At 39.8% G+C, this 12,123-nt stretch overlaps 1 protein-coding gene across 9 annotated transcripts in view; it reads right to left on the minus strand.

Annotated features, from left to right (window-relative positions):
• The window catches only part of NSD1 (nuclear receptor binding SET domain protein 1), a 136,688-nt gene that overhangs the window by 83,776 nt on the left and 40,789 nt on the right, over nucleotides 1-12,123 (minus strand). For all 9 annotated transcript variants that reach the window (XM_004284817.3, XM_033414845.2, XM_004284816.4 and 6 more), the window contains one exon: nucleotides 3,255-3,390. In XM_004284817.3, coding sequence (XP_004284865.2) covers nucleotides 3,255-3,390 — 136 coding nt within the window. The remainder of the gene's footprint in view (nucleotides 1-3,254; nucleotides 3,391-12,123) is intronic.

Genomic DNA, 12,123 nt, shown 5'->3' on the forward strand with positions numbered 1-12,123 from the left:
AATAAAAGGAGAGAATGAGAAATTTCAGTGCGTTCAGAAACGAGTGGCCATCTGGAAGTGGAGAAAGTTGATGATTCCTCCAAGAGTGGTTATGAAGGGAAGGTGTCAGGAAGACAGAGTCATGGGTAGGAATTTTAGGACAATAGGTTTATTCAAATATTAGTTCCCTTCAGTACTATAAAGAGCCACACTAATTCTATGCTCTAATAAACCAAGTTAAGAAACATCTTTTTAAAAACTATTATTAGGGAATTCCCTGGTTGTCCAGTGGTTAAAACTCCACACTGCCACTGCAGGGGGCGTGGGCTCCATCCCTGGTCAGGGAACTAAGATCCCACATGCCTCATGCAGCGGCAAACAACAACAACAACAGCAACGCTCTAGTCACCATCAATACCATATTCTCCTGGTATTTCTCTTCCATCTCTGATTTTCCCCCATCTCTTTTGCACACTGAAGTCTCCTCCTTACAGACCTCAAACGTTGGCTTCCTCAGAGCCACCTTTTATCTCACCGTATATTTTATCCCAAGGCCATCTCATCCATGCCCTACCCATGGCTTTGACTAATATCAACAAGCAGATGTCACCTCTAAGTTATAGATGTTCCAGTGCTCTCAGTAAATGAGGACACTATGTATGTACTGGTAAAGCTAAAAACTTGGGAACCTGCCTGAGGTATAGAAACCTTAGGCTTCATTCTCCCTCACTCCCCATTATCTGTCCATTAGCAAATCATATAGATTTTATCTCCTAAATAGTTCTTCATTCCCTATTCACAACTATAATCTCACCATAATCCCTGCAATGACCCTTTTGATTATCTCCTCTGATTTGTGTCCCTCTCCAAATCATTTTCCACACTGCACTCAGAGTGAACTTTAAAAAACACAAATCAGATCACATCTCCCTCTACTCATAGCTCTTCAATGGTATCCTATTGTTCTTAGGAAAAAATACAAAATTGTTAATGAAGTCTACAAAATGCTGCATGATTTGACCCATATCTATTTCTCCAGCCTCATACTGTACCACCTTCCATCAGTCTATGGGCGGCAGCCCTTTCAGGGATTGAACATATACTACTTTCTGTGCTTGGAACCATCTTTTTTCCCTGGTTAATTCCTACTTGTCCTATCAGGTCTCAGATCAAAGATAATTTTACTAGCAAAATTGGCCCTGACTACCCCTGAACCAAAAGTCCAGGTTAGGTACCCCCACTAATATCAGTGACTGTACATCAATATTTTGCCTTGAACACACCTCTCAGTTAACTATCTATTTGTCTGATTACTTGCTGGTGCCTTCACCCTTTAACTGGACTCTAATTATACACAAAGGGAAGCAAAATGTTTTGCCAATTACTGGATCCCAATACCTAGCTAGCATAGTACCTATAGAATGTACTTATTACTTGTTGAACAAATGGCATAGACCCAACTAGTGCATATAAAGAATATCACAATGAGTAAGAAACCATCAGTCTCACAGGCATAGGAAGGGTAGAGGGGGAGGACTAAAAGAATTTTCTACAGTAGAATTTAAATGTCCAAACAGGTCACAAAGTTTGATATCATTTTCTTTAAACAGTGAGCTATAAAGGTCTTTGGGAACTTCACTATTAATATTCAAAATATAAAATAAAATCCAACATACTACTTTAGGCAAGTTATCCTACAGATAAACAGACATGAATACATGAAACACAGTTATTATTTATAGCACTGTTTTGTATGCACACAAACACACATGTGTATGTGTATACGTATGTATTTTATGTGTAATCCTTCTAACACAAGATTAGAAACAACCTAAATATCCATCAACAGGGGAATGGTTATATAAAGTACACCATATTCAAAAAGAGGAAAATTATAGAGCTGTTTAAAAAAAAAAAAGTTTTCAATGGAAAAATCTCCAAGAAGTGAAAAAACTGTAGAACAGGGGCTTCCCTGGTGGCACAGTGGTTAAGAATCCGCCTGCCAATGCAAGGGACACGGGTTCGAGCCCTGGTCCGGGAAGATCCTATATGCCGCGGAGCAACTAAGCCCGCGTGCCACAACTACTGAGCCTGTGCTCTAGAGCCCGTCAGCCACCACTACTTAAGCCCACGCACCTAGAGCCCGTGCTCCGCAACAATAGAAGCCACCCCAATGAGAAGCCCGCACACCGCAACAAAGAATAGCCCCCATCCACCACAACTAGAGAAAGCCCGTGCACAGCAACAGAGCCAACACAGCCAAAAATAAAAATTAATTAAATAAGTAAAATTTTTAACCCCCCCCAAAAAAACCCTGTAGAACATACATACAATATGCTATGTTTACGTTAAATTAAATCAAAGGGGGTAGGGAGATGAAACTATATAGTTGGATTTACATAAAGAAAGTCTAGAAAGAAACATTAATAACAGCTGGTTACTTTTTGAAAGGAGAGGTAAAGAGTGGGGCAGACCAGAGATTTTTTTAATCTTGTGTGTATATAACCAATTTAAAACCTAAAACACATATATTAAAACTACAATAAAATCACAAACTATCTTAACAGGAAAGAGGGAGCTCAAAATGAAGTTTGAGCCCTTATCTACCATTTTTTTTTTTGGCGGTACGCGGGCCTCTCACTGCTGCGGCCTCTCCCGTTGTGGAGCACAGGCTCCGGACGCGCAGGCTCAGCGGCCATGGCTCACGGGCCCAGCCGCTCCGCGGCGTGTGGGATCCTGCCGGACCGGGGTACGAACCCTCATCCCCTGCATCGGCAGGCGGACTCTCAACCACCGCGCCACCAGGGAAGCCCCTTATACCATTTTAAAGTTAAGACACGTAAGATTCATACAGAACAACCAAATAAGTAACAAACTTTAGTAACTATAGAGAATAGTCTAAATCAAGACTTTAAAATTCAAAATGACTTATAAGCAATCTTTATAACTGTTTCAGCTTTAAAACTAACAAAAATGATACAAACCTGAAGACTGAAGTAGAAAAACATAAATATACTGAAAAGTGATTCTGGACAATGTAGACTTTAGCTAATAAGCCTAACATTTTCTGGCATCTACAGATAGAATAATTGAGAATTTTTAAATCATAGAGTAAAATAAAACAAACCTTAAAAAAAAATCCAGAAAAGACAAAATACATAATAACAATTCATTAACAAAATGCTCAAAGGTAAGAATGAATTATTACTAACGGAAACTGCAAGTTGACAATTCCATACTGTATTTTATCATGTATAATCAACTGCAAGTATTACCTTTCATTTTTGAGTGTGTGTTAATCAACGGATCAGAACAAATCCTGCAGGGCCACCAAGGGCGTCTCTTGAATTTTGCCCAGATGAGATCTCCAACTTCATACTTCAGTGGCGTAGCCTTTTTCTTGGGCTGACACTTGAAACAGACAAAACATGGGGCATCAATAAAAATCAGAACCTTTTGAAACAACATATCATCTTTCCACTAGCCTTCTGAGAAAGCATTACCAATGAATACTAGATGAAAACACTCCAGCTTAACCACAATTACAAAATAAGTACAATTAAAAATTACCGTCTTAACTATTTATAACACAGCGCTTTATAAAGTCAGTAGTAGCTCTCAATTTACATTTGCTTTACATAAGTAAACTACCTACATTCTAGGAAAATAAATAAGCTATTTCAAATTTTTAAAGAGCTAAAAACTGAAATAATAGATAAACAGAATCATCCCAAGGAAAAGATATCTTTGCCCAAGTCCTTGGATCACAACACAACAGGGGTGGGGGGTGGGGGGTGGAAGAAATTTAACAATGTCAAGAGACTCTGATACCACTACATATGCCAACTTTATCTCAGTAAACTGGGGGAAGGGGAGACTGTGGTCCCTTCTACAGGTGATACTCTACATCCTTCTCAAACACAGACATTCTTATTAATTAATTTACAATAATGGCCTACTGAAATAATCCTGAAAGCTACAGGCTAGATTCTGGCAATGTCAGCACAACTGACATATTTTTCCCAGGACATGCAAGAGAGGCTGCATCCAGAACAGTACACTGCCCAACTCCAAGGGATACCATTGAAGCACAACACAATATGAATCAAGCTCCCTGGACATATCCAATGCAGAGACCCTGGCTGCATCTTTTCTCCAAAAATAATACCTAATTAATCTGCAATCCAAATGCTTCCATCTCAGCTCTAAACCTATACCCATGCCTTTAACACCGCATCAACAGTACGGAGGTCTCCTGCCCTCTGAGAGGAAGATGGCTTTGTGTTTAGTAGGACTGAGCTCCCCCCGCAGCCATAAACCACACAAAGGAGTTCACATGTGCTGAGCTGTTTCTGGGTAGCTAAAAGCAGCACCTAAGGTACTTGGACAAAGGACAACCTACTCCATTTACTCCAAGGGGGCATACAAATATTATGATTTTCTATAAATGCTATGTCCTAAAAAAGGCTTGGTGAGTTCCTCCCTCAGACTCAGTCGTCCCTCCTTAATGCCTAAAACAGTACCCACCTAGTACATATTAAGTGTCCAATAAAGAATATGCTGCATGAATTGACTGAAATCATTCAAATAAAAATGATGAGTAATACCTGGGGCTCAAGGATATCAAAGTATTGGGCTCAATTCAATGATTTGTAAGTTACCATTCAACTTTAAGACTGTGCATTCAGAGAGAAGTAAATCTCACAGAATACCCTTATTGAAAATAGTGTCATTAGTTCTTCATGTATATAGAGTTACTCGGAAATGAGACAGAAACTACAACTTTTAAAACATTTTTTTTTTGAAAAGCAAGGCCCAAGGGCCATTTTTGCCTGTTATCATTCTGTAAGTTGTCAGAAAAAAAATTACTTCAGAGCTAGTTGGCTTTGAAACTTTAAAACCATGATACCAAGATGGAATAGAAAACTCTTTTACATGCCCCTGTACTGAAAACTACAATTTAAGTAGGTTCCCATAAATTTCGGATATAATCTGATTTGTAATCATTTATTTGGCAATCATTGATAAATATGGACTTGCTTATTTATATGAGTCCTAAACGACTTTAAATATACTACCATTTACTTGATGTCTGCTATATACCAGGCACTGTTCCTCCTTTAATCCTCTTAAGGTAGATACTATATTATTACTCCTATGTTACTATATGCCTATAGTCATATAGTTATGTAGTAGGTAGCAGAGACAGGATTCAAACCTGGGCAGTCCAACTCAGGATCCCAAACTCTCAACTACTATCCCAATAACAATAAAACCCCATGATTATTACATGCTTTATGACAAATTCAGCCATAATCAATCTATAACATGATACTGGTTCTGTCTTTGCCATATATTACTACTACAAAGTGACTGTAGTAGTAAAATATCAGGAATATATCAGTGATCAGGAAGTAAAGCCATAAAACACAAGGCTTCAATAACAGATGGATAAGAAAGACCATGAGTGGTACTGCTTAAAGCCAGAAGCCAGAATCACACAAAGCAGTAATGAGCTGTCTTCTGACTCTATCACAAATTGTGTCACCTTAAACAAGTCAGTTAATTCAGCATCAGCACCCTAAGACATAATAAAACCAGGAAAGAAACACTTGCTCTACCACGAACCATGAAAATGAAAATAACTATTAATTCTACTCCCAATATTTTAACCCAAAGGAAATAATCCAAAAAAGTAAAAGAACTGTAAAAAGATATCTAAAGCAGTTATTTATGACAACAAAAAGTTAACATCCTAGACAACCTATGGAATGAGAGAAAATATTTGCAAACAATGTGACTCTATATTACAAAATATACAAACAGCTCCTACAACTCAATGACAAAAAACAAACAACCCAATCAAAAAATGGGCAGAAGATCTAAACAGACATTTCTCCAAAGACATACAGATGGCCAACAGGCACATGAAAAAATGCTGAACATCACTAATTATTAGAGAAATGCAAATCAAAACTATAATGACGTACCATCTCACACCAGTCAGAATGGCCATCATTAAAAAGTCTACAGGGACTTCCCTGGTGGCGCAATGGTTAACAATCCGCCTGCCAATGCAGGGGACAAGGGTTCGATCCCTGGTCCGGGAAGATCCCACATGCCGCAGAGCAACTAAGCCCGTGTGCCACAACTACTGAGCCTGCACTCTAGAACCCGCGACCCACAACCACTGAGCTCGCGTGCCACAACTACTGAAGCTCACATGCCTAGGGCCCATGCTCTGCACCTCCACAACAAGAATAGCCACCGCAACGAGAAGCCTGCGTACCACAAGGAAGAGCAGCCCCCGCTTGCCACAAGTAGAGAAAGCCCACACACAGCAATGAAGACCCAATGCAACCAAAAATAAATAAATAAAAATAAAAATTGGAAGAAAAAAAGAATGGATCAGATTCTACATAAAAAAAAATAATAATAATAATAATCCGCCTGCCAATGCAGGGGACACAGGTTCAAGCCCTGGTCCGGGAAGATCCCACATGCCGCGGAGCAACTAAGCCCATGTGCCACAACTACTGAGCCTGCGCTATAGAGCCCGGGAGCCACAACTACTAAAGCTCACGCACCTAGAGCCTGTGCTCCACAACAAAGAGAAGCCACCACAATGAGAAGCCCATGCACTGCAACAAAGAGTAGCCACCACTCATTGCAACTAGAGAAAGCCTGCACGCAGCAACAAAGACCCAATGTAGCCATAAATAAATAAATAGTCTACAAATAATGAATGCTGGAGAGGTGTGGAGAAAAGGGAACAACCCTCCTACACTGTTGGTGGGAATGTAAATTGGTACAGCCACTATGGAAAACACAATGAAGGTTTCTCAAAAAACTAAAAATAAAGTTGCCATATGATCCAGCAATCCCACTCCTGGGCAAATATCCAGAAAAAACTCCAATTTCAAAAGATATATGCACCTCAGTGTTCACTGCAGCACTATTTACAATAGCCAAGACACGGAAGCAACCTAAATGTCCGTCGACAGATGAATGGATAAAGATGCGGTATACATATAAAATGGAATTCCATGCAGCCATAAAAAAGAATGAAGTAATGCCATTTGCAGCAACCTGGATGGACCTAGAGAAAGACAAATATCATATGATATCACTTATATGTGGAATCTAAAAAATGATACAAATGAACTTATTTACAAAACAGAAACAGACTCACAGACATAGAAAACAAACTTACAGTTACCAGAGGGGAAAGAGGGGGTGGATAAATTAGGAGTTTGTGATTAGCAGATACAAACTACTGTATATAACATAGATAAACAAGGTCATACTGTATAGCACAGGGAACTATATTCAATACCTTGTAATAAACTAAATTAGAAAAGAATCAGGAAAAGAATGTGTTTGTGTATAATTGTATCACTTCGCTGTACACCAGAAACACAACGTTGTAAATCACCAATACTTCAATTTTTTAAAAAAAGTTAACATCCAACAAGGGACCTGTTAAACAAATTATGCTGAAAACTCCATGAAATATGCAAAGTGCAGATGAAGTTAAGGAATACTGAAAATGTAATACACAGCCACACATATGATATACCAACTATTTAGAAACTATGCCAAAACTATGATTAAAAAAAGTCACTGAGAAACACAAATAAAAGTTTCATTAAATTAAAGGTATCATGGGTAAAGATTTTCATAAACCTGAGACATTAATTTCCTCCTTACTATTTAATTCATTTACCAGGATGACCAAATAAAACAATATATACAAACTTATTGGGGAAAAATGTCTATACAAATACATATTATTAATGAACAGCAACATCCATTTATATACTAATTTTTTAGTATATAAAAAATTAGAAACAGGCAAGAAGTCCAGACCAAAGTGAGGCTTCCAAACATGAAAACAGAGAAAATAACAAGGGAAAATTAAAGGTGGAAAAAAAAGGAATATGACTCTTTTCTTCAGAAGAGCTTAAAAATCTCACATGGGGAAGAAAGACTCCAAAATAACTCCTTGTAAAGCCCATAATTCAACTAAACACCTGCATACAAAGCTCAACAAGAAACACAAAGATGAATTCCTGTTTTAAGGCACTTGGAGAATATCAGGGAAGACTAGAGTGAACAAATGTCAATGTGAGCTTAGACTGGCCGGATAGGCGCATTTCAGAACAGCTTTCCCTAATATCTCTGTATGTCCAGTTGGATGAAACATATTGGTGCTAATTCCCTGGTCAGGGAACTAAGATCCCGTATGTCTGCGGGGCGTAGCCAAAAACCAAATTTTAAAAAAATACAAAATTTAAAAAAAAATGTTACACTAGAAAATGTTTAACACCAAAGAAGGCAGTAACAAAGGATTAGAGGAACAAAAATACAAGACATAAAAAACAAAGAGGAAAATGACAGATATCAATCCTACCTTATCACTATTTACATAAAATGTATATGGATTTAAAATTCAAAGGCAGAAATTGACAGAAGAGATTAAAAAATATTATACAACTACACTGTCTAGAAGACACACTTCAGATCAAATTCAAAAAAGGGACTGAAAGAGGATGAAAAAGAAATAACATGCCAACAGTAACACACGGAAGGAAGTAACAAAAGTGGGGACATAAGTACTGATCCTATAGAAATAAAAAGGATTATGAGAGCAGTAGCAACAGTTGTACACCAACAAATAGGATAACTCGGATGAAACAGATGAAGTCCTAAAAACACAAAACCTACCAAGACTAAATGACATAGAAACAGAATATGTGAATAGACCTATAACTAGTAAGGAGACTGAATCAGTTGTGAGTAATCAAAAAATCTCCCCACAAAGAAAAGCCCTGTAGGGACTTCCCTGGCGGTCCAGTGGTTAAGGTTCTGCACTTCTAATGCAGGGGGCACGGGTTAAATCCCTGGTCTGGAAACTATGGTCCCGCATGCCGTGAGGCATGGCAAAAAAAAAAAAAAAGCCCTGGACCCAGTGGCTTCCCTGGTAAATTGTACCAAACATTTAAAGAACTAACACCACTCCTTCTCAAACTTTTCGAAAAAAACTAAAGAGGAATAATCTCTAACTTACTGTTTGAGGACAGCATTACTGATACCAAAGTCAGACAAAGAAAAAGCTACAGACCAATATCCTTTTTTATAAGTTATTTTTATTTATTTATTTATTTTTGGCTATGCTGGGTCTTCATTGCTGCGCGCAGGCTTTCTCTAGTTGCAGTGAGTGGGGGCTACTGCTCGTTGCAGTGCGCAGGCTTCTCATTGCGGTGGCCTTTGCTGCAGAGCACAGGCTCCAGGCATTCAGGCTTCAGTAGTTGCAGCTTGCGGGCTCCGGAGTGCAGGCTCAGTAGTTGAGGCACACTGGCTTAGCTGTTCCGCGGCATGTGGGATCTTCCCAGACCAGGGCTCGAGCCCATGTCCCCTGCACTGGCAGGCAGATTCTTAACCACTGAGCCACCAAGGAAGTCCTAGACCAATATCCTTTATAAAGACTGATGCAAAAATCCTCAACAAAATTCAGCAAAACAAGTTGAACATCATATTAAAAAACCATAATATAAGTATCAATCATTGTTCTGAACAGCTGAAACTAATATAATGCTATTATGTCATTATATCTCAATTAATAAAAAACAACCAAAACAAAACAAAACACCATGACCAAGTGGGATTTATTACTGTAACACAGGACTGTTCAACATATGAAAATAGGTAAATTTAATACACCACATTCACAGAATGAAGGATAAAAATCACATGATCATCACCACTGATGCAGAAAAGGCATTTAATAAAATTCAATGCTCATTCATGATAAAAAAAATACTCAACAAACTAGGATTAGAAGAAAACTACCTGGGACTTCTCTGGTGGCGCAGTGGTTAAGAATCTGCTTGCCAATGCAGGGGACACGGGTTTGAGCCCCGGTCCAGGAAGATCCCATGTGCCTCGGAGCAATTAAGCCCGTGTGCCACAACTACTGAGCCTGCGCTCTAGAGCCCGTGAGCCGCAACTACTGAGCCCGCCTGCCCCAACTACTGATACCTGCGTGCCTGGAGCCCATGCTCCGCAACGAGAAGCCTGTGCAGCACAACAAAGAGTAGCAGCCGCTCGCCGCAGCTAGAGAAAACCCGTGCACAGCAACGAAGACCCAATGCAGCCAAAAATAAATAAATAAATATTTTAAAAAAGGAAAAAAGAAGAAGAAAACAACCTAAACATAATAAAAGCCATATATGAAAAATCCAGAGAGCATACTGCTGAATGGTGAAAGACTGAAAGTTTTCCCTCTAAGATCAGGAACACAGCAAGGACGCCAGCTTTCTCCACTTCTATTCAACATAATACTGGATGTTCTAGCCAGAGCAACTACACAAGAAATAAGAGGCAACAAAATTGGAAAGGAAAAAGTAAAAATATCTCTATTCACAGGTCTTATATGTAGAAAATCCTAAAAATTACACACACACACACACACAAAAAAACCTTATAGAACTAATGTATGAATTCAGCAAAGTATGAAGATACAAAGTCAACACACAAAAATCAGTTGAATTTCTATAAATCAATAATGAAGACTCGGGCTTCCCTGGCGGCGCAGTGGTTAAGAATCCACCTGTCAATGCAGGGTACACGGGTTTGAGCCCTGGTCCAGAAGACCCCACATGCCGCAGAGCGACTATGCCTGTGCATCACAACAACTGAGCCTGCACTCTCGAGCCCGCGAGCCACAACTACAGAAGCCCACACGCCTAGAGCCCGTGTTCTGCAACGAGAAGCCACTGCAATGAGAAGCCTGTGCACCGCAACGAAGAGTAGCCCCCACTCGCCGCAACAAGAGAAAGCCCACACCCAGCAACAAAGACCCAACTCAGCCAATAATTAATTAATTAATTAATAAAAAAAAGAAAGAAAGTCAATGTGACCTACAAAATAGGAAGAAATAAAGTCAAAAAAATGATTCAGGGAGAGGAAGACATGTCTTTTTTTTTTTAATAGTAATCTTTTATTTACTTATTTATTTATATTTTTATTTTTGGCTGTGTTGGGTCTTCATTTCTGTGCGAGGGCTTTCTCTAGTTGCGGCAAGCGGGGGCCACTCTTCATCGCGGTGCGTGGGCCTCTTCACTATCGCAGCCTCTCTGGTTGTGGAGCACAGGCTCCAGACACGCAGGCTCAGTAGTTGTGTCTCACGGGCCTAGTTGCTGCGTGGCATGTGGGATCTTCCCAGACCAGGGCTCGAACCCATGTCCCCTGCATTAGCAGGCAGATTCTCAACCACTGCGCCAGGGAAGCCCAAGACATATCCTATTATGCCCTTTTACTGTGAGTGAGATAGAAGTCTTTGAAGGGCTGATATTTTAAAAGGATCACTCTGACTGTCATGGTAAAAACAGCCTTAGGGTGCTAGGGTGAAAAGCAGAGCGACCACTCCAGATGAGATGTAATAGTTATGTGAACCTAGCTGGGATTGGGGGAGGGGGGGCACGAAGCAGGAAGAGCCAGTGAAATTTGCTGATGGATTGGATGTGTATGCTACAGAAACAGAGAAATCAAGGATCATTCCTTTATAACTTAAATACTGCAATGATGGAGTTCCCATTTATTAAAATAGAGAAGACTACAGGAAAAGCAGGTTTGGGGAAGTACATCCGGAATCTGGTTTTGAACAAGTATAACACTCCAATTTCACAACCTAATGAAAAAGTCAAGAAAGCCAATGTATATATGATTCTGGAGTTCTGAAGATCCAGACTAGAGAGAACTTTGCGGAGTCTTGATGACAAAAGATCATCAAGAAAGTGAGTACAGGGACTTCCCTGGTGGCGCAGTGGTTAAGAATCCACCTGCCAGTGCAGGGGACACAGGTTCGATCCCTGGTCTGTGAAGATCCCACATGCCGCGGAGCAACTAAGCCCGTGCACCACAACTACTCAGCCCGCGCTCCACAACTACTGAAGCCTGTGTGCCTAGAGCCCGTGCTCCAGAACAAGGGAAGCCACTGCAACGAGAAGCCTGTGCGCTGCAACAAAGAGGAGCCCCGGCTCGCCACAACTAGAGAAAGCCTGTGCACAGCAATAAAGACCTAACGCAGCCAAAAATATAAATTAATTAATTAATTTTTTTTTAAGTGAGTATAGTAGAGAA

The sequence above is a fragment of the Orcinus orca genome, chromosome 3, assembly GCF_937001465.1.
Source record: "Orcinus orca chromosome 3, mOrcOrc1.1, whole genome shotgun sequence".
Lineage (NCBI taxonomy): Eukaryota > Metazoa > Chordata > Mammalia > Artiodactyla > Delphinidae > Orcinus > Orcinus orca.